Source organism: Musa acuminata, chromosome BXJ2-10 (genome assembly GCF_036884655.1).
Source record: "Musa acuminata AAA Group cultivar baxijiao chromosome BXJ2-10, Cavendish_Baxijiao_AAA, whole genome shotgun sequence".
NCBI lineage: Eukaryota > Viridiplantae > Streptophyta > Magnoliopsida > Zingiberales > Musaceae > Musa > Musa acuminata.
In genome coordinates, this window is record NC_088347.1 from 36,568,447 (window position 1) to 36,595,787 (window position 27,341).

General features: G+C 35.3%; 1 protein-coding gene across 3 annotated transcripts; it reads left to right on the forward strand.

Moving 5' to 3' along the window:
- Positions 1–26,808, forward strand: LOC135625511 (probable cyclic nucleotide-gated ion channel 20, chloroplastic). 3 transcript variants are annotated; one of them, XR_010492069.1, is made up of 13 exons: positions 1–417; positions 3,465–3,917; positions 4,987–5,175; positions 6,652–6,750; positions 7,651–7,788; positions 9,481–9,729; positions 12,456–12,710; positions 15,688–15,833; positions 17,557–17,634; positions 21,230–21,359; positions 23,258–23,504; positions 23,853–24,034; positions 26,010–26,808. XR_010492069.1 is itself a non-coding variant. In XM_065130404.1 (13 exons), exons 2-13 carry the CDS (start codon positions 3,480–3,482, stop codon positions 26,122–26,124), a joined length of 2,247 nt encoding a protein of 748 aa, XP_064986476.1. In that variant the 5' UTR covers positions 5–284; positions 3,465–3,479; the 3' UTR covers positions 26,125–26,808. The 3 variants fall into 3 exon arrangements, 2 of the variants coding, with proteins under 2 accessions (XP_064986476.1, XP_064986475.1); XM_065130404.1 differs by having other exon boundaries at positions 5–284; positions 23,872–24,034; XM_065130403.1 differs by having other exon boundaries at positions 6–417; positions 23,872–24,034.
- The last annotated feature ends 533 nt before the right edge of the window (positions 26,809–27,341 follow it).

Genomic DNA, 27,341 nt, shown 5'->3' on the forward strand with positions numbered 1-27,341 from the left:
ACGAAGGGCCCTCCATCGATACAGCCAAAGCGCCAGTGATAGCCCTTTCGATCATTTTAATTTGGAGAGATTCTTTATATTTTCCTCCGTTACCACGAAGAAACACGCGATGCTTCCTCCCGACTCGGCCTTTTCACTCTCCCCCTTCCTCACCCGCGGTGAAACTTTCCGTCCCACATCCGGCGCGTCGAAGATGGTGCCTCTTGCCACTGGTGTGGGAAAACGCCGCCAGGTTTCGCTGTTTCCTTGATGTGAGGGAGCCGATCGGAGGCTGGAGTGCGCCGGTCAGTCTCTGCTGCTGCTCGGTTGTTGTGATCTTCGTCGCATGAATCCCGCAATAATTTCGGATCTTTTGTTGTCGCTCCGCTGCTTCTTCGGTTGAGGTTTTGGGCGAGGGAGTTGTTTCCTCGGCAAAAGGTAGGATTTGGAAGCAGTTTTTCGCTCAAATTGTGTTGCTGCTTCTTGGGATAGACAGGATGATGGCCCTCTTTCGGGCAGTGGTTTTTCAACCGTTTCCTCAATATTTTGACAGGATTTTCTTTGAATCAAGAGATTTGCTCGAATATTTTGTCTTGTACACCTGAACTGAAACCTAAAGTACTTAGCACGTATACTTAAAACTTCTGTGAATTTCTTTGTTCTCATGCGAAAACATTTGAGTATTGGTGCAAACTGAATGTTTTGATTCATTACTTTTTGCCCTTCCTTTTGAATAGCCTTATCGACGCTATTGTCGGTTAAACGTCTCACTTGTGTTGAGGACGTCTTCTCGATCGAAACCTTGTCTGAGTTTATTTGCTTTTCCACTGCCTTGCTGGCTGATATGCATCTTTTCTTTTACTTTAGAATGAATTATGAAACAGTCAAATCGTATGTTTCTGGGTTATTCTGGCTATAGACCAATTTCATCTTAAGTTGTTTGTTCTTTGTTTTTTTTTACCCGTTCCAGTTTGTTTTGAAATAGAATACAAGTGAGACTAGCAACAAAATCACATGTTCTTGCTGGAAGACAAAAACATTCATGAACGAATGATCACCTAAACTCTCTACTGGTACTAAGAATGTTTAAGGTTCTAAGATTAGTCTGTTACGTTCATACTTAGATGTTGACTTGCACATGATCTTGCTGGAAGACAAAAGCCTTCATCAATGAATGATCACCTAAACCCTCTACTGGCACTAAAGAATGTTTAAGGTTCTCAGATTAGTCTGTTCTTGCTGGAAGACAAAAACTTTCATCAATGAACGATCACCTAAACTCTCTACTGCTACTAAGAATGGTTAAGGTTCTAAGATTAGTCTGTTACATCCATACTTAGATGTTGACTTGCACTTTTACATAAATATGATTACCATGTTCTTAAGAACTAAGTCCCCAAAAAGAAAAAAGATTATATGTTAGTTAATAGAACAAAAATAACCATGTCCCAGAGTGTCACTCAACATTACATAAGAGAAGAGGGAACAGTCCCTTGCCAAACAACTTCAAACTTGCTAACTCTGGCCAAGTTAGTTTCCTTGTTCCCTTCTCTAAAGGTACAAACAATAGATAAATCAGTAAAAATTCCTCAGCAAGCTCAAAATACTCCTAATTATTTCAAGAATTAACCAGCGAGGGGCACATTGACCATTAATAATGTCAATTAAGCACTTGGAATCAGATTCCACCAAAATCCTTTACACTCCCTTGTTTGATGCCCTCCTAGGTCCCTCCACAATGGCAGTAGCTTCGCAGTATAAAATATCTGGTTAGGAAAATACCTGCACCTAGCAAAAAATAGTGTTACTACACTCATTCCTTAAGAGAGGAATTAGGTTTCAATTCTCAAGAATCTCTTGCTTCAATCTACATAGTGTATGCTTGTAAGAAAGAATGCCTGTAATCTAAAAAGTTGTAGCTAATTGGTGTTACCAAAGAAAAAACTCCAAAATCTATGGTCAAATATTATTTTACCTTGTATATATTAATTTTTTGATATAGAATTTGCCCTACCTATGAGTTTTAGTTGCATTGTTTCTAGTTATATTGGTGTTCCAGATGTTTTAAGTTTTAAAGAGATTGGAAGATTGCTAACAAAATACTTAAGAATGTGAAGAAATTAACAATGTAAATCAATCTTCAAATATTTTTACTCTCCATGGCATCATTTTACATGATAATTTTGCATACTCTTTTGCTTCTTTGCTATGAAATTAATACAATATTACTAGGTAACCTAGGTGGTATGATCATTGCTGTTGAGTTCAAATGCTTGAACTCTACTTCATAAAGAAAAAAAAGGAAGAAACACTATGATGCAAACCTTAAATGAAAAAGAAAGAAATATTACAAGTCATCTATGTATTCTTCTATTGTGATAATATCATTTGATATAGCATATATAACAAACGTTTCACACTTGAAGATAACACATGGATTATGGAACTCATTACTTAGAAATCAAACTTAATGCTACTTAAACGTTAGGAAACAATTTGTTTGTTGTCTTATAGCCATTTGATTATTTCACAAGAAACAAATATTGGAGTACCATTAGCTTAGTTAATTCTTTCCCATATGTGCTAATACTTCTTTCACATATATTGATGTTTGAATCACAATAACTGAAATCTAGTCTGTAAGCTCAAAATCTAATGAAATAAATATAGAAAAATGATAAAAAGGGGTGGTTTTGTTGCATGAGACTTCTACGAATCTAGTGTCGTGTGTGGTTCAATGTAAGGATTGCCTTTTCAGGTATTGGACCCGTTTCAACAATCTGTTGGACCGGTATGTACCAGCATACTGACATGGTATGCCGGTGTCAGTGTACCAATGTTTCGACGAGGAAGAAAAAAAGGGTGAAGAGGAGGGGACGGTGGAGGAACAAAGGAGGACGGGGGAAGGAAGAAGGAGGAAGAGGAAGCGGTGGAGGAAGAAGAAGAAGGAAGAAGAGGAGGAGGAGGAGTAGCGGTAGCATACTTGGGAAGCAGCAACAGTGGTAGTATCAGCATCGCAGCGGCAATGGAAAAATTAACTGATTTCTTCTTCTTGATGCTGTTGAACGTATATCAATATAGATCTTCCAGAAATTAATTGACTTGGTAACATAAGAACACATGTAGAGATGAATCTTGGTCAAGCACATAAAGCAACTTTAACTCTGATGTTTCCATGGTGTCTACTGGACAATGTATTAATCTAGTTTTATAAGAGGTTACTTGCTATATTTAACGCATGTATTCTACTCGACAATTTGGAATGGCTTATAGTTTATCAGGAGCTTTCTATTAGTATAGTGTTTTTTTTTTTCTTTTGCACTAAGCCCTTGTGGTGGGTGGGTGGTGACTATCTGGAAAGAAGAGAAAATTGATTCATAGAAAAAAATCTTGGACAAAATATTTCTAAAAATGAACTCTTTTACTAGAAGGTCGTTTTTGTTTCAGGTTTAATTTATTTTACTAAAATGTTGTTTTTGATTCAGGTTTAGTCATAAAAAATGGCTGAACATGAGAAAGATTATGTTCCGATGCTATCAGGCAATATAGAGATGCGAAGATTTACTGCTAGGAGTGCATCAATGTCTGTGCCACCAAATGCATCTTATGATGGTGAAGATTCTTTGGTGTTTCATACTGGTCCTCTGCGTACCCAGAGGACAACAGAGTATGGAGTTGCAGTTGGCCCTTTAAGTAGGAACAGAAAACCAGAAAATCATTGGACTGGACATGGCAAACTGCACAACAGATCCCAAGCTGTTATGCCAGAAGTATTGGGTGGAGGGGCCTTTCCAGATACTAACTATGTGACGAGAAATGAACATCTGCTGATGTCTGGACCTTTGGGTTTATGCAATAACCCTGACTGCACTGAATGCCCTGCAGTTTATAAAGCCAAAAGAAGTCACCAAAAAAGTTCAGTTTCTCTGGAAAAGAAGGTACACTTTTTGCTCTTGCACACATGTTCTAGTAACCTTTGTTCTCCTGTCTGATATAGGTCATTATGAATCTATGATGTTCAAATTTGTCTGTGCAGTTGCAAGTTTACTATATAAATATTATTACATAATAGCTGCTTATAGTCATACGTATATTATATATCAATATAATTAGTGAAAATACATTTCTTTTCTAAAGTCGATCATATAGATATTTCAAGACTCTAAGATAGACTTTTTTTTAACGATAAAAACATATGCAAGTCTTTTCTTCTCTCTATACCTTTCCATCGATTGCCTAAATAAGTAAATAGCCTCTATGGTTGATCTTCAGTGCATAAAACCAAAATGATTTTTGGATATTTTCATTTCACATCTTATTGTACCTCTGATCATCCTTTCCGAAAGTTTCATGGTATAATTCATTTCTTGTTTTCGCTATAACTTGAATATCCTTGGATAGTTTTCTTATTCTTATAAATTGATACTGAAAAGCTTCTCATGCATTCATTAGAGTCTTTCTTAACCTTACAACTTGTTAAATAAATTAGTCAACTGAATCATCCTGTATATCCTACACTCTTCTGAACTAGTGCTATTAGGTTCCACACTCTTACTTATTTTCATTTTTTCTTAAATATTTTTATTTGCTTTAATTTTATGAATAGATCTATGATAACTAAACCTTTCACCATTGTTTATCTCTAAAATTAAGTTGTATATTCATCAAATAAATTATAATAATGGCTTCTCCATCTTCCACATCATTAACAAGTATCTTTTGATCTGTACCCTTCTTCTATGGTACTTAATTCCTCAATTATCACAAATACGTGGTGGAAAATAATTGCAAACAATTTTTCTAGTATGAATCGGCAGCTTCCTGTTTGCTGTAAAGATTTGTCGTTGCCAGTATTAAGTTTGTTGTTGCTCCAATAACCCCTAGTGCTGTTTTTGTACTATGTTTTTTGGGATTATTTTTGATGATATTACATTAGATAATTTAGTCTATATAATGGAGTCATAAATATTGAACTGACATAATTTTTATGATTTCTGTGGCTTACAGCTTCATAACATTCTCTATGGGGATGATGATAGATGGGTTAAGAAATGGATATCTGGTCTCAATTCATATTTCCCAATCATGAATCCTCATACAAAAGTTGTTCAACAGTGGAACAAATTTTTTGTCATATCTTGCTTAATTGCAATTTTCATCGATCCATTGTTTTTCTTCCTTTTGTCTGTTCAGAAGGTATGTTATCACCTATTTTAATCTGTATCATGATAATTTTTGTTGTCATACCAGGTCACATTTAAATGCAAAAGATATTGCTATTCTAGTTTTTTGATTAGTTTATGGTATCATAAATTAATGGTTTTCGAGTTTCGTAATTATAATTAATTCTCATAAAACTAATAAGCGGAAATGTTGGATAAGTCCATGGGACAAAGTTTTGCTGTCTATATAATAATGATAATTAACTCTAGAAACTAAACTGCATTATCTTTTAGTTATTCGGATTCAATTTCTGTGAAACCTTTATCACCTTGTTTGGGTGTACAGTTCTATATGGATGTTAAAAAGAATGTCTGAAAATGTTGAATTTGAGAAAATCAAGAACAATTGTAATCAATTACAATTTGGAAAGATCATTCTAGATGATGCATCGTGGACCGTGTCCTCAATACGTCAATGGCAATACATGTATTACCTGCATTTTCTGAGTTTGGATTGTGGGTTTGGTAATAAAGCCCATGGCAGTTGATTGTGTGTTTTATATGTTTCTTTTCAATCTAGACTACTAAGTTCGTAATGCCAAAGGATATTTGGCCCTTTAATCTAGGTAAAATATCCTAAGATTGAACAAGTAATGGCTCTACTAAAGAACTAAACTCATATAACAATAAGCGAAACTGATTAAGGTCTTGAATGATGAGCACCAGATGTATTCTCTAATGGGGACTTCTAGAAAGGGTTATGTTGTTTATTTTTGTAGGGTTACTCAAGGATGAGAAACTAAATTCTGTCTACTATATAAGAAACTTGATGGAATTGCAAGACGGACATTAATTGACAGAAGCAAGTTATTTAAATGAATAGAAAAGAAGATTTGGTTTCATGTTAATTGTGGGTTTGAACTTTGAACAAAAAGTGGCATGCTTGGGTATGTCAGTGAACAAAATCAAATTATTTTTAGTGTGTTAATTGATGCACGGGCAACAGATCTTTTTCATATTGAGACATAGTAGTGAGTAACGAGTGCTAGCATGCAAAACGTTGAGGTATACTCTAATTTTGCACACCATGAGGTAACTATGTAATCAATCTGAGTTGTTGGAGTGGCTTATTCTTTGTTGTACAAGATCATAATGATACTGTTCAATTTACCTGTGAAGTTTTCTTATAAGTTAGTGCTTTGATGATGCTGTTTATTTTCTTGTGATAAACCATGTTGTTTCTTATGTCACTATTTATTCTTTTTGGAGAACTCTTAGAATTGTTCTCTTCCATTCAGTAAAAGAACTCATTTTGTGGTTATCTTATTTCATGCGAGCTCAGAACAACAGATACTAAATCCCAACTTTTTAACTTCCTTCTCTTTTTGAAACTTATTGACTACAAAGCTTCTTGTATTTGGTTACATGTCCTCTATTGTGTACATATTCATTGGATGTTGCCCCTTATTTTTGTGAAAGTTGCACTATATATGTTTTTTCGTTAATGCAGAACAACAAGTGTATAGTTTTTAACTGGTCCTTGGCAACAGCAATTGCAGTTGTGCGAAGTCTGACTGATTTCATTTACCTTCTGCACATCATACTTCAGGTAAAGCTTTAGGTACATGTTTCAGCTAGGAAACGTTTGGTTGCACTGTTAACTGTACGTGTTATGTTGTGGTGATTGGTGAAGTTGAAAAAAGATGAGGAAAATTAGAGCAACTTTTAAATATAATCCATCAATGATCAGCTACTTAATACTAATTGGTAAAACTTTCCATCAGATAATTGAGTTCCACTGGCTGGGTGAATACCTAACTATTGCACTCCTTTTAGCTTCTTATAATGCCAACGCCTGCCAATTATATAAATATCAGCACACTGGCACTCTTGTTTGCTGTTTAAATGTACTGCTCAGAGCAACTTCTTTCATCTGTCTGTGTTGAGTTGTTTTCCAGTGAGGTTATCTTTCAGTACTAGACTTGCCTTTTAAGTTATCATGATATTTCAAAAAATGTTATCATGATTTTGCCTAGAACTGTCTCAGGTCATAATTCTCACATTATCTTATGACTCTTTTGTAACAGGGAATACTCTCACAAATAGTGAATTATGAGTGCACTATTTGTCTGTAAAAATCAAACATTTTGAAGCATTTGACGAATTAAATGTATATGATTATGGATTTTCTTTGGTTGGTTAAGCTGTCAGATGATGTGATTTGCAAGTTTGTTTTTTCAAAAAAAAAAAAGCATGATGTTTTTTGGGCATTGCAGAATCAGCACTTGACAACTCAAAATTTACATATCCAGGAGTTTACAGTTTTCTTATTTGTCAGTGGTAGTGTTGTAATCAATGCCATTGGTTAATTGAGCAATATTGCTTGATTTATTTGTTTTCTGTAAATGGAGTCTGGTTTTAAATATTCCCTTTTAATTATAACGCAACTTCATTTTTTGTCACAAATTCAATCACTTCTTTTACCTATTCTATTGATTTATCTGCACAGTTTAGGCTTGCATATGTTGCTCCTGAATCTAGAGTGGTTGGCGCTGGGGATCTAGTTGATCAGCCAAAAAAAATTGTTCTTCATTATCTTCGTGGATACTTTTTATTGGATTTGTTTGTTGTGTTGCCGCTTCCTCAGGTATGGACTATTTTCATTTCTTTATCGTTCTTGATTAATTCCTTAAGTTCTGCAAGTGTATGTCTGGTCTGTAGAATGTCTGGCAACTAACAAATTATCTGAATTGCAATATACTTTTTAGATTGCTTTAGTTGAAAGACGGAAGGAAAGAGGTTCTTGATTGTGTTTGATGACATATTGGATGTATTGGTCACTCATTGGGACAAACTGAGCGGTGCATTGGGATTTGCATAAGGTAGTAGATTTGCCTGGTGGGATTAACCAAACCAGGTTGGTTCTCCAGGTTTGAGCACATAGCCAAAACATTGGGTTTGCGGGTGCGTTGAATCTGACTACACACTGGGCTGTTAAGTGAGGTGAGTGGGGTTTGTTGGGCTCAAGCGCAAAGCAAGGGCATTGGGTTTGTGAGTGCGTTGAGCCTAATGGCATGCTAAGAGGGGTTTCAGGCTAAATGTGGGTTAAGTCAGTTTTGATCATTCAGGTGGGGCATTGGATTGGGCTGGACTTAATTTCGTCGGTGGATGTTTGAGTGTAAGTCATACTAGACAAATTCAATCGCTGGGGCTATCATTAGGTTCATTGGGATGCCTAGTTCCCCATTTGAGGCTCCCAGTCTAAGGTGTCTTGTACAGAGCCCTTTGAGATGCTCGAGACTCATCTCGTCACCTGAGTGCCTAGGCAAGCACTCGAGCACCTTTTGACAACAGTGATATGAACTCTTCCATGTGGGTTGCCTGTAGGCATGTTCTCATGCCACAACATTGGTCATACCAAGTCTTTTATTCTTACTATGTTACACTGAAACATATAACTCAATATATGTACAAGCCATTCATTCTCATTTTTTATTATTTTATTTATGATCTTGAATAATACATATCAACATACCACCCAGTATATTGGTATTGTATCAGTTTGATAGATTACCAAAATCGGTGCCACAATGAAGGTATCAATTTTTGGTTAGGATGGTGCTCTTTGTTTTGTGCTATGTGTTCGACTGTTTCATTAGTTAGGACCAGAATTAAGAACTTTGGGTGTCTTATTAGAGCCAAAGAGATTGTACAAAAACCTAAAATTTTGGAATAAGGTAATCTAAGAAAAACATATGGAATGAAACTATAGTTGTATATAAGCAAGAATTTTCAGAGATCATTAAAATAGATCCTTTGGTTTGAGCTGCTATTCTCTGGCTTGCTAAATGCTATACTTTTCCTGTTTGGAAGTGAAGGGGACTTCAAGATAGGAAGGGTTGTCTGGATTTTCTGAATTCATCCAAGGATGGAAGTCTATTCTTCCTCTATTCTGTTGGTTTAGACTTGATTGTTTCCACAAACAAGGGTACAAGTATGGTTCTCTTTGGAAAGTATTCAAGCAGTCAGTCTGAACTTATTGATATTGGCCTTTAGATCTTAGAATAATGTTCATATCATGGCTTTGTGTGAAATCAATTCAGCTGCTTTTTCTGGGTAGTCCAGTTGTATAAATACATTAATATCAAAATGCTTCCTGGTTCTTGCAAATGTCGTTCATGCATGAACTACAGCTAACAAGTAACCATCCTGGTTTTCTTTCATCAAACTTTTATTTATAAATTTTATGCAGAAAAATGGCTTTGTTCTTGTAGTACTTTATGGACAGTTGGTCTTTATTATGGGTTTTATTTGATGTCTTTCTTTTGATGTGGTATAGGTAATGATATTAGCAGTAATACCAAATTATGTGGGATCATCAGAAGCAAATTATGCCAAAAATCTTTTACGTGTAACTGTCCTTCTTCAGTATATCCCAAGAATTATCAGATTTCTACCACTTCTTGGTGGGCAGTCAGCAAGTGGTTTCATCTTTGAGTCAGCATGGGCGAACTTCGTAATTAATCTTCTTATGTTTGCATTGGCTGGACATGTCGTGGGTTCATGTTGGTATCTGTTTGGCTTACAGGTTAGACTGGTGTTTCTGACATATTTGTCCATCAGATGGATATATCCTTAGTTATATGCCTTTTCCAAAGCTGTCTTGAGTTTCATTTTTTTTAGTTTATGATTCTATTGCCCAAGAACTCCTATTTATATGGTCAGCGCAGTCTATTTAAGGTGCACATCTGCTAAACTTAGTATGACATAATCCGGATGCTGTTTAGCCCCTAGCCTTTAATATTAGCCTTGCTCTCTTTTCACTCTTTACCTGCTTTTACTAATGAATTAGCAGGTTTAAAGTTGAGATTCACTGGACATGGCAAATGACAAAAGTGTTTGCCAAATATCCTAAGAGTTTCTTAGTTCTTTATAACTATTGCTAGAGGGTGATGTTTGAGCTAAGCTTCTGGAATCCAAGATTTTATTAAAATCTAGAACTTTCGCATTAACATATTTGTCTTCTATTATGTCCTCAGAATAATTCTATGAGCGATATTATAGCTTTATTTGGATTATAGTTGTGAGTTCTGAATCTTAAGTACTTTGTCCATGAGCAAGCTATGTTTCTTTTTTGTTCTCATAACACTCCTCCTACACAAATGGTTGCTACATTCTTAAGCTATAATCTGGTACATTCTTTACCTGCATTCATCCCAACATTGGAGCAGTCCGTTGGACAGGTTGTTAATAATAGTTGCTATTTATTGGGTGTGATGGATCCAATCCGACTTCCCATTGGACATCTTTCCCAATGATGGTTGTCAATGATGGTTGCAATTTAAGTTCTCTCAAAATTCTGTTTCTTTGATATTTTCATGACCTATAATCAATTATACAATGAAAAACATAAATAAAAGTTTTATTTAGCCATAACATTCAATAATAAAAGCTTTAGAGTTAGCACACAACTTCATTCATGTGGCATATATTCAAATATTACATATATATATATATATATATATATATATATATATATATATATATATATATTCAATCATAAAAAGCTTTGTCTATGATATCCATGCCTTGTCATCCGATGCTGATATATCTATGTATATTCTGCCTAAATTCAAGTTGATCAAGCCTAGATTTGTGTGGATCCATCACACATCCTCGTAGATTTAGGATAGATTTGTAAGAAACTAATCTATATTTGCAAAGATCTAGGCAAACTCATGCAGATGGGACTCAGATACATGTAGTTTAGAGTCTTTAGACCATATCTATGTGAACCTGTGCTTGATTAATGTCTTTGTTAAATCTTAATGTTAAGTTGCTGACTGAATTTTGAAATAGTATATAGCAACTTCTAATGATGATCATATCTTAAATGTGGATGGATCAGAGTAAAAGACAACTGTAATCAAGGTGGATGTAGCCCAGTTGGATTGCTGAATTGGAGAGAAAGAGAGTGAAAGAGAGAGGAGTCAAAGTGAAAGATGAGTGAAAGATTTTCTCTGTGCCTTTGCTTGTGACCCAGTGAATGGTTTTTCAAGCATGTCGGTTTAGAATTTCAGGCATAGTGCTTAAACTTCAAATAAGATGGACTAACCACCAGGCGGTATGCTTACACACCCAGCATAAGGCCCGTCTTGGTCCTTACGATGATATTATTGGATCTTCTTATCGTTCCATGTACTAGTCCAAGTGGTATTTTAAAGTTAAACCATGACAGAGGTGTTGCCTCTGGTCAGCATCTTCTTTCAACACTCATATTTTACTTTTCTTGCCTTATTTAGGTGAATTGCTTATGAATTAAATGTATCATTCTGACTGTCTTAAGACTCATACTGTACTTTTGTCACCCTTGTTTCATGAATTGATTATCATAAGAACTTTTGGTTCATTGGGATCATTTATTTAGGAGGCAAATGTTCAGTTGAGAAAAGATGGAGCTCCTTGAATGGAAGGCATTTATTTTTTCACATAAAGTAATTTGAATTAGATTATAGATATCTAATGTATCAATATTTTCAATCTAGTCTTTCTATTCAGAATACTGACCCTGCCATTTCACATATCTTGATATGTTGGCATGGCCAGGCCAGCCGTATTTATGTCCTAGTACCCATTGGACTGTTCATACAAATGCCATGGGAAGGCAATTTGTCAGGATAGCTTTACCACCTTTGTATGTTATGATGATTTGTATTACTTAATTGATGGCTTACCATTTCTTAACTGTAAATAAGCTCTGCAAGCTGGTTTTCTGAAGGCATCAACATGTTCTTCATGTATCTATTTAGTTTTTGTTTTTCTTTAACAGTCTCGTTGTCCATGTTAATCATACTTAACTAATCCTTGATAAAACTTACAAGGTTTGCTTGCATAATGAGAAGTTAGAGATTCCACATAAAAAGAAATTTCTATGCAACACTTCCTTGCACCTTTTATCACGCTTAAATAGGTAGCCTATTGCACGAGGCTACCACCAATACAGGGTCGGTGAAGGGTCATTATTCACAGCCTTAGTGCCCTTTCGGGTAAGATGTGGCAATATGTTTTGGTCTTGGCATCTATGTAGACAAGATAGTGTAGAAAAATGTAATACAGTTTGCTTTAGTTATTTCCATATGTTTCTCACAACTATTGGTTATTTTCTTTATTTTCTATTCAATATTTTATAATTGTAAGAGCTTCTGCCATATATGCTATGGCTTTTAAGATATCTGTCCTGAATTCCTTGTTATAAATATTAACCATTATTTGAATGCAATTGCTATGTTATTTCCCATATATTTTTCTTATCAGAGAGTGAACCAATGTCTACAAGATACCTGCTCTGCAGCACCAAATAATTTTAATTGCAGCACATTAATTGATTGTGGACGTGGTCATGCTATTCAAAGTCATGCCAGACAACAATGGGTTGATGATAATGATTCTTCAGCTTGCTTTAACACTGATGGAGATTTTGATTATGGGATATACCAAAAAACTGTTTTGCTGACCACGAAGTCTAGTGCGGTGAAGAGATATATATACTCTCTTTTTTGGGGCTTTCAGGTACCAAAACACATGCATGCCAACAATAACTGTTCAATGATGCTAACTTGCTTGTAGCTGTCTGTTAGATGATATCTTGAATGTAAACAATAATTGTGCACTTTCTTGTTGGCATGCATCAATATTCAGTTATATAAAATTCGTTTATTTATACACAATATACAGATTGGGTAGTATTTGGTTCCTTTCTGCCATTGAGCTCTATTGAGGGCAAGAATAGCCTTTCTTGTACAGGATCTTGTAGCAGATCTACCAATAGCAGTTGGAAAAGGAAGGGAAGAAAAAGAAGTAGAAGGGAAAAAATAAAGAAAAAACATATGGTCTGTGATTGGATCCTTTTTTTCCTTGCTCACAATCAGGTGGAACTAACCAGTCAACGGTATGCGAGGCAAGTTTAAGGGTTGATGGTGGCATGACCCAAGTGGAAGATTGATTGAGATAGATAGGGATTAATAGAGATAGAGAGAGTTTTCTTTTATAGGTCTTTCATTGGGCATTGGCCAAAATTTTTAATATGTTGTTAGTCATAGTAGTTTAAAATTAGTCAGGTTTAATGCAGTTTTGTTGATGCCCATGAAAGTCTGTCCCAGTATTTGGTCAGACCAACATGTATCTACTTGTCACAGGTGGTAGCTCATGATATGACAATCCATGATATAGGGCTAATTGACAGCCAAACCAAAAACCCATCAAATGCTATTCTATCATTTGTGATAATATCTTCTTTTCCTTTGCCTCTTGCACCACTAATTTGAATCTGATCAGCTTAAGTAATTGATGGCATGCATCTATGAAAATCCTTTCAACACATCTAGAGTACCTTAAATAGTTTTGTTATTTTATTTCTGATTGAGATGAGCGTAAACATTCTCAAATGCGGTTGCTGTATCCTTTCTAGGAACCTTTTGTGTTCATCTCAACATCCTTATCCCACAAAATTGAACTTTGCAGACCAATTGTGAGTGGTAGGAAGCATTTCAGGAATGTAGGATTGTGACAAGTATGGCTCTGTAGGATCTAGTCTAATAAATTTGCCACTCTCTTCACTTTAATGTTGCATACCATATGGTGCATTTGACTAAGAAAAACAATATCCAACTATCGGCATGCAATTGTGATACAGGGTATTAGGAAATTTGATAATACAAGGAACTGTTGCCTAATTTGATATCATGTAGGTTATGTCACATCTCTTAGTATGAATCAACATCCTTTATCTTTTCTTTATTGTTTTGGTTGTAAATGAACAATGTGGATCCTCATTCTCAGTGATTTGCATCTTCAAATGAACAAGTGTGAACTGTAAAGGAGAAGGTATTTTGTCATCCAACTAGACATTGTTTGTCAATCATTTATAACGATCTACCTATTTGTTGCAAGCATGACCCTTTCCCTTATTACAATGACCTGATGGTTGACTCTTCTGTGATCTGCCAAGACCCATAAATTGACTGCTTGAAGTTTGACCACTTCTTAACATCAGACCCTACTCATCCTGAGGCTCCCATGATCCTTATCACTTGATCTTTCTCAATAGCCTCAGTGATAAAATGAGATGGACATGGGAGATCTTAATAGTCTAAGCCTTTCGAACCTAGTCAATAATAAGATAAAAGTCACTATTATAAGACTGAAAATCCAATGCGTTAATTAATTAGGTTTGGATTTACCTAATCTGGGAGAAAAATCGAATTGGATCTTCAAATTGAACCTTGAGAAATTGAGCCTTTTCTTAAAATATTTGAGTTTGGAAGAGAGAGAGAGTGAAGAGAGCTAAAAGCCTAAAACGACCTTTTAAAGCCTCGAAAGAGAACCCAATGGGTCTCTTAATGCTTGGGACCGAGATATGGGCTCACCACTGATGCAGGCCTGTAATGGGCAAAAGACTGCTGGTGAGTTTGGTTGAGGCGATGAGCATGTTAGTAGGTGGTAACCTTTGGTTCATGCCAAGAGCAATAAATACCATGTTGTATGTACCGGTTCAGGAAAATTTTAAAACTATATTTTTCACATAGAGAAACATATGCTCAATACAACTTGCTTTTATTTCTTAGATGATGTTTAAATGAATACCTTTCCATTTTTTTCACATTTTGCTTGTACGTTGTGTTATTGCAGTTTTGGTTGTAAGAAGTAAGAACAATTATTGAAGGTTATGCATGGATAAATCATATAGGAAATTGTATTGATAACCAAAATTTGAAGCTAATCATGTGACATAGTGTATAGTCAAAGTATAAAACTAATTGGGTTTGATTCTATAAAAGATTAAAAGTACCAATTAAGATCAGATTATAAGGTTGAAAATGATTATTAAGACAAAATTATATGCGGTGATTGTTTTAGGATCTAAAAGTTGTAAATAAATTCTCTATGTTTTTGACAAGGTATTAACAGTTACAACTTAGTGAATATCCCAAGTCTAACATATATACTTTCATGATCTTTTACATGAAAGCCTCTGTGCTTGGTTTTTATCCCTGTCATTTATGACTTAGCTTAAACAGAAAATTTGGTGATTACATTAAATAAGTTGGTAAGGAAAATAAAAGTATGTGAAAACTGAGAATTATAACTGTAATCAATTACTCATGTCCATCAATTTAGGTACTAGATATAGAAAAAGAAAGGGTCCCTTGAACTTAACAAAAGAGTGTTTTTTTTTTGTTGGTATCAAATTAAAAGTTTTAACTTCCAAGGTAATTATATATGATTTTCATGTACTTGTTACGATAAAAAAAATTATATTTACCTTCCTACTGTACACTATTCACTAGCACCTATAGCTAAACTTGGTATTTGTTAATAATGTTGCTAACTTTACACAGTTATTTTTTATATATTTAAATGCTAACTTCTGACTCTTTTCTCAGTGGTTTTATATTTTGATATTTGAACATTCATATGTATAAGTAGAAAGTTGTCTTTTGCATTACACAATGTGTTAAATTTTTATAATGTGATGTATTTTCCCCAGCAAATCAGTACTCTAGCTGGTAACCAAGTTCCAAGTTACTTCGTGTGGGAAGTTTTGTTCACCATGGCAATCGTTGGACTAGGCCTGCTTCTTTTTGCCTTGCTCATCGGAAACATGCAGAATTTTCTTCAGGCTCTTGGTAGAAGGTAAAAGAACACCTAACTTTAGCTTCTGTGGTTTATATTGTTGTTACTATTTATCACATAGGGTATTATTTCTCAAGAGGAAAGAGATTTTTATTGCTCTTGTGATGTATTCTTTTGTTGCATATATGTGACTGAAAGTTCAGATGTATGATTGAGTGTAATCTACTTGCTAAAGTTGGATGTTGCTGAAGAAAAGGGTAGTTTGAGAAATTTTTGGTGCTGGCTTAACACATACTTTTTTTCTAATTTTATTTTAGTTTTAATGTTAATGCTTATTTTGCAAGAAGATATCTAAATGCATTCCTTCACATTTATATCCCATTTAATCTGCTTGTTTTCATGTTTGAATTAGGATCATTTTATTTATTATTGTCAAAATGTTTAAGTTATAATTTTTTTTCAATGAGATATTGTGTCAGTATTCAGATAACAATAGCGTAGTTGATTGTTTTTTATCATACATGATAGCTTACATACTGAGAAATGAGAATTAAATTGAAGTCTTAAGATTGGTGAAGGTTCAAAGAGCAAAATGTTTTACTAGATAGAAAGTATTGTGTGGCTTATGACTAAGCTAGAACTCATGTGCACCAAGAGAAAACTTTGCTTGCTATAAATAGTTCATGCCGCAAAAATCTTGAAGGGTTTTGGTTCAAGCCCAGCACCTGTTTCTGGCCAAGATTGTACATGTCTGGTATGTACCAATTCACCAATAAATGGTTGCCAACATACCAGGTGGCATGGACCAAACTGAAAGAGGGAGAGAAGAGGGAAGGAGGACATGGATAGGAGGTAGAGGACCTGAAACGCACCTGTTGTTGATAGTCATTTTCACCTTCTAAGACCCCATATTCAAAAACTTATGTAACCTGTTTAAAAAAAAATAATAGATCTTTAAAAACCTGTTTCAAAAGAGGACCTGAAAATGTACCTGTTGTCAACAGTTGTCAGCAGCTGTTTTCAGCTGTCCATAATAAAAAGAAAAAGCTATTTTGAACTGAACCAGGTGCTAGTCCCTGGTCAGAGAGGTAAAAATACTAGTACATACTAGTCTGGATGGTTCTTCCAGCCTGATTACTTTTCTAGGCAGTAGGCACTTCATTATTAAACCCATTGGTTTCTATAGAACTTTGAAAATGAGCTTCAAGCATGTTCAGTCCCTGTACCTATTGGAATCTTCACCTTTGATGATCTAATTAGAAACTAGATGGAGATGTAATTGCCCATTAAGTTCATCAGTCTGAAAATTGATTAGATAATGCTTTGTGAATCACAATTTCTAATAGATAGATGAAAGCATGTTAGGGACTTCCAGTTACTTAAATTGATTTTCCTTTATGTAGTGACTTGAGGTGGATTCAAAGAGGATGTAAAGAGACTTATTCATCTAATTGGGACATTCTGATGCTGCTAAATTACCTAGGATCATGAATCTTGTGTCTGTGTACAAGAACTAAACATTTGCAGTTGGTCCTCCAACTTTGGCTGGTCAAGTAAAAAACTGGTCAAGTAAAATTGTCATTAATCTAATTGGAAGTAGCTGGAAATTAATTGTTCTAATAAAAAACTATTAGATATAGTCAAACTAATATTTCAGAAGGCTTGTTTAGTGAACTTCAATCTTCCAAGCAATTGTTCTATAAGTCATTGTTTAGTATTTGAAAGACATTTTATCTTGTTGATCTTATGACTTTTATCTTGTTCCATGTATTTCTTTTACTAGGAGACTTGAAATGCAACTTCGACGACGTGACGTTGAACGGTGGATGAGCCATCGGCGATTACCTGAACCATTAAGGAGGTTGGTTAAAAAATGATCTTTTGCCTGTCTTCATCATATTTTCTTCTCTTTATAAGTCTGTCCCCGACAAGTTTGGTAGTCTAGTTTTATTTTTGTTTACCTGTGTATAACCACTTAGTTGTTATGTCTTAAGTTCTATAGAAATCAATCAAGCTACATCTGGCCTTTTGTTTATTGTTGACTATTTTGTCCTTTAACTTGAAATTCTATCACCTGCTAATAGAATGCTACTGCATGCATACTTAAATTAATAGTTCAGACTTCAGAGGATTGGATCCAGATTAACTGACAATCCAACCTATCTTGGCTGTTTATCCTGGTAAATTCTAGCAGACCTGTAATTATTGGTTGATTAATCCAATTCTTGCTGATCCTGCAGATCTCTGTCGATTTTCGACAGATTGCAAGTGATTGTAATTTCAAAAAAAAAAAATCACAATCTGATTCGACGACCCCATTGCCAACTTGATCTTTCAGCCTGATCATGTGATCTTTGTATGACATTGTACCACTGGTATCATGAGCGCACATAGAAACAACCTATTTTAGCTGTTGAGTTTTTGTTATAATTAAAGATTTTCCTCTCCTATAGTTTGTGTTTGTAAATCCCTATCATGGGATACCTTATCTAACTCAAGCATATGATTATGATAAAAATAAAACAAGTTGATTAAAGTGTATAGTTGCCTTAGAGGTACTCAATAATGGTCATGTACCCTTATATTAAATGAAAATTTTTATAAACAAATAAGGCTGTCAGGTTTACCATGCTTTATAGACTAGAATATTAGGTAGACAGATATATACTTGTGATGTTACTTCAAATCCAGGACCGTCATGCTTTATAAATAAATAAGGCTGCCAGGTATGAATATTTACCAAATGGTACACCCACACCATTCTATCATTGAGTTGTAGCAAAGGTGTTTGATGCACATCCGTGACTTTTCAATTGTGTTTTTTGTGTTTTTACGTGATTTGTCATAGGCAACTTGTACAGAACATGCAGCGGCATTGTCAACTGCATTTTGCTTTTAGCAATGTTTTTATTTCTGTATTTGTTTTGTAAACCTTGGAAATGTTCTTGGTTGTTTGTCATCACGCGAGGAAAAATAACCAAAACAATCCTGTTTTTGTGTGCCACGGGCTGAATTTTACTGATGGTCTTACGATGAAAATGTGAGCTGTTTTAACACCCTGGGTGGCAGTAGTCCGGATGGAGCCTTGGTTCTACGTGTGAGGGATGGTGCAAAATCTTTAATATGTGTGCTTTATGTTAGATAAAAGTGATAGGTGAACATTAGGTCTAAGCTTCCTTCGAAACCCCTTTGTGTGTGACCAGTCAGTCAGTATGTGAGAGCATTTTGTATCTAACAAAATCTAGTTTCTAAATCTGGTATTCTTACCCTTCCTATGCGCGATGGCAGTATATTACTTGTGCGTTCGTCTTTCTATTTTTATCTTTTCTATGCAGTCCACAACGTACAGTGTATAGAGGTGAAGGTCTTGGCTAACCCTTAGCGGGTGTGGCTTGGATGTCACATGCCTTGAACAAACGAACTAAGGAAGTGATGACAATATGACCCTTTATCACTCGGAAAATATAATTTAAAAATTAAACTCCAATCTTTACCAACCTATATTTTTCCAGTATTTTCCTTTGGTTGGAGCAGTCCCAGTCTGACCGATATTTGATTCCTTGGAATTATTCATTTGTCCCAATGGTATTTGATTCCTTGGTGGAGTTATTTGTATGTACAATTATTTTGTGGATTAAGTGAAAGGTGTATTTGCCATGGTATGGATGCAAAAGGCATAGCCTTGATCTTAAAAACTTGTAACAGACAGGACCATGGCCATAATAACAAGTAATGTGCATAACCTTCAACTTAAACATTACTAATATGACAAAAAATAATAATAATATGACTTCTTACAGGGAATGACAACGTTCAGTCGATCTACGAGTGTGAATAAGTGTTCAGAAGGCTTGATAATATCATTTAATTGTTGTTGTGCTTTGGTATGCATGTGGGGAAAAGGTTGTGAAGAATGCTTAATAGTAGAAAGTAATGAGTACACTGGAACTGTGCTATGGTATTCTACTATTAATATTAAAAGTATTTGTGCTCTGATAAGTGAACATTCATGAAAAGTATCAAAAATTTCTCTTGCAACTTATGTTAATTGATAAGAAGCTAAAAGAAGGTAACCAGCCTGATATTGAAGAAGTTCAAAAAATGCTCCTTGGACAAACAAAATGAAAGTAAGTAAAATCCACCATCTGAATAAATACACCTTGGTTCCATCTCCATACCATGGCATGAATAAGTAAACCATGCTGTCAGGGTGTATATTCACAAACGATATTGATATTCAGGACTGTTGCTGAACAATGTGTCAGGATTTTCAAATAACTGATCTCATTTTATTTAGATCATAGCTGCATTTGGGTAAGCACGAGGTTTATTCCAATGGATTTGTCCGATGAGCCATTGTTGTATCCAGATTTCAAATACCACTGGACCAGTATGTGGCAAACCAGCAGTTATTGGTCTAACCAAGGATCAGTACTGGACCATATAGTTCAATCCCGCTCAATATTTATCTTCCAACATTTATTCAGTCATATCAGGTGGTATATGTTGGTTACCAGTACTATTTCAATCCAACAAGATATCAAACAAGAAATGAGACAAGGTAAATCTTTGTCTTTAATTTCCTTCCCTTGAACTGTGGTCTTTTTTCTCAAATCCATTGACACTTCTCTTTTGCATGATAGTGTATGATTTGCCTTGATGACATATACCATGCTAGCAACTAATAGACACATAAGCACACAGCAAGGCAGATAGAAAATCTTTTTCCTGCATTTTCTAGAATGATGAAACTTTGGTCAATCTTTCATTTTATTCATCATAAGATAGAACATACATTAGAAAAAGCCTCTTGTGAAATTATCTGTGGATTTTTCCCTAAATTTTGATCATTTGGGCATTGTTATAAGCATGGTTTGCAGTAGTACTGTAGCAGTATACCGTACCGTACCGGTACTGAGCCCAGGTCGAAACTCCGGTACGGTACGGTATTACGAACCTTGGTTATAAGTGTGCAATGCATACCTAGCATGCATTCATAATAGGACTAGCTCATACATGGGTGCCGACTTGTGGTGGCCTGGCAAAAGCAAAGTACCAGGATATCTCCATGCCTGCTGACTTCTTCCTCGTGATAACTAACAGTTAGGAAGCATCTTTGGTACTGGCACATTAAGAAATGAAGCAATGTCATGAAATTGAAAACCTTCATCCAACAAATTTGTATTCAACTTATTTGATGGTGAGAAAGCATATTATTTCCATTCCTCTTTTAATACTACTTAGTGTTTTCCTACACAAATTTAATGACTTCAATCTCATATTTTGTTACATAACTAATGCAGACTATCTGGACGTAATATTGTGAGTATTGTCCCTTAGCTACATTTTCTACTTCTGCTTTTTTCACTAGTGTAATCTCAAATTAATTTATTTGCATGTTTGCTCTTTTTCTCTTTTTATGTTTTCTTTGACAGCTTCGTTTATTTATAATGCAGGAAAGTAAGACAAGCTGAAAGATTTAGTTGGGCTGCAACTCGAGGTGTTAATGAAGAAGAACTACTAGAGAATTTACCCGAGGACATACAAAGAGAAATACGTCGCCATTTCTTTAAGTTTCTCAATAAAGTTAGTTCCTAAAAAGATAATATTTTTGCACCATATGATTGAAGATACTATATCTGATAATAACCATGTGATGTAGTTTTAGGGCTCAATATAATAGGTCGATAATATAATAAGCAGTTTACATTTTGTATATGCAGCAAATAGTATAGAAGAAGGGCAGAACAGAAAAACAAGAATAAAGAATTTGAGAAAGAATAAACAGTGGAAACAACAAACAATTAACTGGCTGCTGAAGCCTTTTCTCATGTTTTAAATATCATAATTTCAGGAGCGAGAGAGAGCTTTAGGGAATCATCCTATTCTCGAGGAAAAAGGAACAGATTTTCGTGAGGAACCATCAGGACAGTTTGACTACACAATTTTAGCAAAGGGATATTGTGATTTTCTATAATGGAGGACATAGTTTTAAGAAATAGAAGAAATTTCTCTTTTCTCATAATATAGACATCTATTTACCATAAAATTGCATAGTACCTAATATTCGCATGAAAGATGTGAGTCAAGTGAAATGTGTCACTGTAATTTATTTGAGAAAATTCTCAGTGGTCCTCTTTAAATTTTGTCCTGTTGCTATAGTTATTAGTATTACAGATATACCAAAAGTTTTTTAATCCATTACTCTAGTTTATTTTGATTTTCTTTTTCTTTTTTGTTTCTTTTATTTGTTGTTTTTCAACCATTTTCGATAAAACCTATTGGTGTCATGACTAGCCTAATGAGATAACTTGCCTATTAATTTTGTTGAGCTTGAACCACTGAATCGAAATGCTTGGTGTTTTACAATCTTTTCCATTGAAGTAGTCTAATGTCCTTGTTAAGGCCCAACATATTCTAGAATCAAAACCTAGTATGGTGCATATGAAGCTTAGCCTAGTGGTTTCTCCATGTCGTGACACACTCTCCAACCTCGTCCACTAAGCCCTAATATGAGATGAGTAGCTCTTTCCGAGCCTCTCACTATTCCCTAATACAAGGTTTGATATTAAATATCATGATCCTATATGATGAGATAAGATCAGGGATTTTAATACCGTTTCGTACCGGTAGGTACGGGCGGTATCAGTCTTTTGGCCTTGTATCGGGCGATACGAGGCTATATCAGGCGGTAATGGTCGAAATTTCGACCGTTACCAACCTGTTCCGGCTGATATCGGGCGGTAACAGGAGAAATAAAGCCCTCGCGGAAGAAGAAGCTGCCTCCCTCCGACCTTGACTCCTTCACTTCTGGTGAAGCTGCCTCCTTTCGACTTTAACTCCTTCGCTTCTGGTCTCGACCTCCCTCATCGTCAAGAACCGCGGCCACTTGAAGAAGCCCTTGTGGAAGAAGAAGCTTCCTCCCTCCGACCTTGACTCCTCCGCTTCTGGTCCCGTTGCAACCCCCCTCGTAGGGGCACTGGTACGATATGAAATTAGAAACCTTGGATGAGATAACTAGTCTTTTAACTTTGTTGGGCCTAAACCAAGTTTAAATTAATACACACCCTTATAAGACAATATTAGTATTTGTCCACTTCCAATGTGGGACTAACCTGATGTTACAATTGAACTTAACAAAATAATGACAGTAGATGCTGGGCCAAAACTTGATTGGAAGTGAAATGTGATATTGTGATGTTGGATTGGTTAGCCACTACTGTAGACTTCTACTCAGTATCATATGGCTATTTTTTTTTAAATGATTATTTACATTTAAATAATGTAACTATGTTGTCTATTTTTCAATTTATAATCATCATATAGGACCTGATTTCTCTTTCCTAAAGCTTTGACAAGCTATTGTTGGTTTAATTTGTTGTAGCAAAATTCTGGGTTATATTAAATTTACAAATAATAAAATCATATTTCACACAAAGTAATTGTCCACCTGTTAATTTTACAAAAATAAACTAATTTTGCAGGTCCGTATTTTCACTCTAATGGATGAGCCAATCTTAGATGCTGTCTGTGAAAAGTTAAGGCAAAAGGTGTACATTGGAGGAAGTGCCATATTTTATGAAGGAGGTACAGTTGAGAAGATGGTTTTTATAGTCCGTGGGAAATTGGAAAGCATTGGAGCAGATGGAAACGTAGCTCCACTCTCCGAAGGAGATGTATGTGGTGAGGAGCTCCTTACCTGGTATCTTGAGCACTCTTCAATTAATAAAGGTATGATCTATCTTCTCAAATTATGCATAGCATTATAGTCTTACAATGTCATTCATTATTTGTTTTTTGTAATATGTAAATTCAAGAACCATCCTGTCTAGTAAAGTTCCTGCAAACATCTAAAGTTAGGAAAGCATCAGGACATCAAAGCCATGAGTTTTTTTTTTAATAGTCATCTTTTCCTTTTGAACATGGATCAGCTGTTCATTTGTGACCTTGTTTTTCTGTTTTTGGTAATGGAAAGTCCTTTAGTTTTGCTGAAAGTGGCAATTAGGAAAAAGAAAAAAGAAAATCCTATGGACTTGTAACTGGATGTAATTTTGCAATCATGCTAAAATGTGTCTTTAGGATTTTGTTTTGCTTGCAGAGGGTGGGAAAATCCGATTCCCAGGATCGCGCTTATTCGCTACCAGGACTGTTAAATGCATTACTAATGTTGAAGCATTTGCTCTTCGTGCTGCTGATCTGGAAGAAGTAACTACATTGTTCTCCAGGTTCTTGAGAAATCCACGTGTACAAGGAGCCATTAGGTAAATCATGCAGTTTCTTCAGAAAATAAATCCTTTTAGGTGATGAACATTATTTTGCATTTTTCGGAAAAAGAAGCAAGCTATTGTTTGCATGAAGGTTGGTCTTAATGAGCTTGGTCATAATTAATTTTCTGTTGTAATATCTGTATTTAAATTATTTGCATGGTCAATGGTGTGCATAGACAGAAATAGGGTGGTCTATGACCTCTAACCAACCATCCTAGGAACTTTTAACTTTGCACTATTGGGAAAATTTTGGTGGAAGAACTTAAACGATAGAAAACTGTTGTGCAAGAGTGTGCTATGGTAAATGTGCTTTATGTGAAGAGAACCTCGTGGAACAATTGAGATATAGGAACATGAAGTTCTGTTATTTTGAGAGGCCATCTGAACTATAAGATGAATTCACAATTGAAGTTGTTGGAAAGATGGCTTTCACTTGACCGATTGTTACAGACCTCTGGTAACTAGAGCAGCTTAGGTTAATGCAACATTTTGGGGCATTCAATCGACTCACTATTTTCATTTCAGCTTGCTACTGAGACACCAATTTTCCTTGAGCCTTGCCTTATCAGTATCTCTTTCATCTGTCAACCCTAATAATAATTGGACTTTTAATTCATAGTCAGCCCTCGCTTGTCCACCATCTTTTTTTTTTTTTTGGCTCAGGTAGCTACGTTTTGGTTGAAAGTATTTCTAACTTCATGGGTGGTGACATGGAATAGTACCTAGAACTAACTGAGATCGTGGTGGAATGCTACTAAAATATCTTTTTTCATGAATTCTGATTAATTCTGTTCTAAATTCCATTTTACTTGACCTTATTTTTGTTTGGCTGTTGTGTAGTGCTTTTCTTTTTTTTTTTCCTCCTAGTGTCTTGTGTCAGATCACCTGCTTTCTGTCCATAGGGAAATATAAATTATATGAGCCTAACGCTCCATGTGAAATGGAAGTATGGATGATCATTTAGGCCATTGGCCTCTATGGTTTTAAAATAGACCACCTGGGTTCCTCAGAAAGTTTGGGATGAGAATAGACTAAATCTGTGCAAAAACTAGGAAAAACATGCCACAAAGGCTAATCCTTGAAGGCATTTTCCAATTTGCAATTGTTTTGCATATAGATAAGATGGTCGTGTTTAATTGGTGTGAGAGTATCATTAGCAGAAATATTGAAGGATGAGGAACATTCAAGTAAATATGGAATCTCATTTTTTATATCCATTCATGAGTCATTCTGGGTACTGTCATAAATTGTCGTTTGGGGAAGTACTTATTTAATTTTCGTTAAGAGAATTTTTTGAAACAAGTTTGCTTGTCACTGAGCCTTATAGGAGATTCAGTAGCTGCTTAGATTATCATGAAAGTAGTGCTCGTAGGTCACAGGATTTGGTGTATCATCTATAGTAGGTGGATGCATGTCACACGAGGACTATAGGCTGTATGCACATTCACATCCTTATATGTTGCCTCCAGACACTACATTTACCATCACAAATGGGTATTTGTTCCATTGTTGTAATATCAAGATTTGCATGTTTTATATAATTGAGAAACAAATAAATCAATATGTCAATGAAGGGTAACTTCTATGTTAAACGTAGATTAATCTTATAGAATGAGAAGGGTGACAGGAAAATTCAAAGTAGGCATAAGGACTTCCATGTTAAACTTGTTATAATCTTTTTAATGATTCGTTTTAAATCTTGTCACCACTGTCTGAGCTTTAAATCTTGTTGAGCAGCATTCAAACACAATCAAAACTTCAAAAACCCTTAGATGGTGCCAGTGGTACTATTTTCAGAGATTTGCAGTTTTAGGCATACAATAACTGGTTGATAATTTGTATATTTTTAAATATTCAGCTCAGAGTCGATTCATTATTGAACCATCATTTTCAATTTGATTTTCTTTCTGGACCATTTATACTATGTGCAACCGTAAGGATCAAGAATGCCTTTTCATCAAAATGTCAGGTATGAATCACCCTATTGGCGCAACATGGCTGCGAGGCGCATTCAAGTGGCTTGGAGATATAGGCAGAGGCGTATAAAGCGGGTGTCAACTAACTCTAGCTCTCGTGCTCGTTGATGAGCATCCATCCAATTCAGCAAAAACAAACATTTATTCCTGTAATTTGTATCTATATCCATATTCGGCTGTATGAAGCAAAAAGAAGGTCCCTTCCTGGATAGCATTCTCTTGCGATAGGGTTATGATCGTCTCAGGCTCAACATCGAGAGGACAAGTGGTGCGTGAACGTGCCCAAGTTTACTGTGAAAGAAGCTTAGGGCAAAGATGGTTCATATGTTCTACTCCTTGGTCACAGTTTATTGCTGTGTCACACCTCACAATCTGGCCTTATTTCATATGAACCATTGACAAGAGTACATGGTGGGATTTCGACAATCTCGGTGGTTCCCTTTCTTATTGTGATCAAACACAATATCTGATTTGATCATTAATTTAGGATCTAACAGGATTATGGTGTGTGCCAAAGGAGTCAACAACTACAGCAACCTGCTTGACTTGAGGATGAGGTCAATACATAAGCTTAGTTTTGTATTGACCTCATCCATGTAGCAAACTACAGCAAACTACAGCCCAAGGAGAAATCTGACAAGTGATGGATGAAGCCATGTAGGATAAACATATTTATCATATGTTATGACCAATACATAGGCTTAGTTTTGTGGAGATTCGAGTTAATATTGTTGTCATCATTATGTATGGGAGTATGTTTGACCATTCTATGACAATCTGATTGTTATGTCATGGTACACAACGCTTGTGATTATTGGGTTACTGACATGGGTTTGATATGCTAAAAAAAAAGAAGCCAAGGTTCTATATGTTCCGGTAAGCGGTAAGACGACACGAGACACAAACCAGATGTAAATATGATGGCTTATTATGTTAGATTGCTTTGTCCTTGGATTTGTGGAGACTATCAAGATTATATAGTTATAATGATTCTTGTTCTAATTATATTATTGATACAAACGAATTAGTTTTAATAATTGAAAATCATGTATCTTCCTTCTGCAAGAAAGCCGTTATCTGTAGGAGAGATGTACAGGAGAATAATTAGTAGTCTCTCATAGGACTCTATTAAGTGTTTGAGCTCTCAATATTTATCTCTCTTGAGAGAATTAGGCACTTATGGGATTTGTCTACTCTCTCTCCCAATTAGGGTTGGTACGATAATTTAGGACGTTCGGACTAATCGATAGGATTTCTAATTAAATTTAATTTTTTTTTATGGATTAGGATTTGGATTTAATTAGGGATTCAAATAGGAAAAGTCT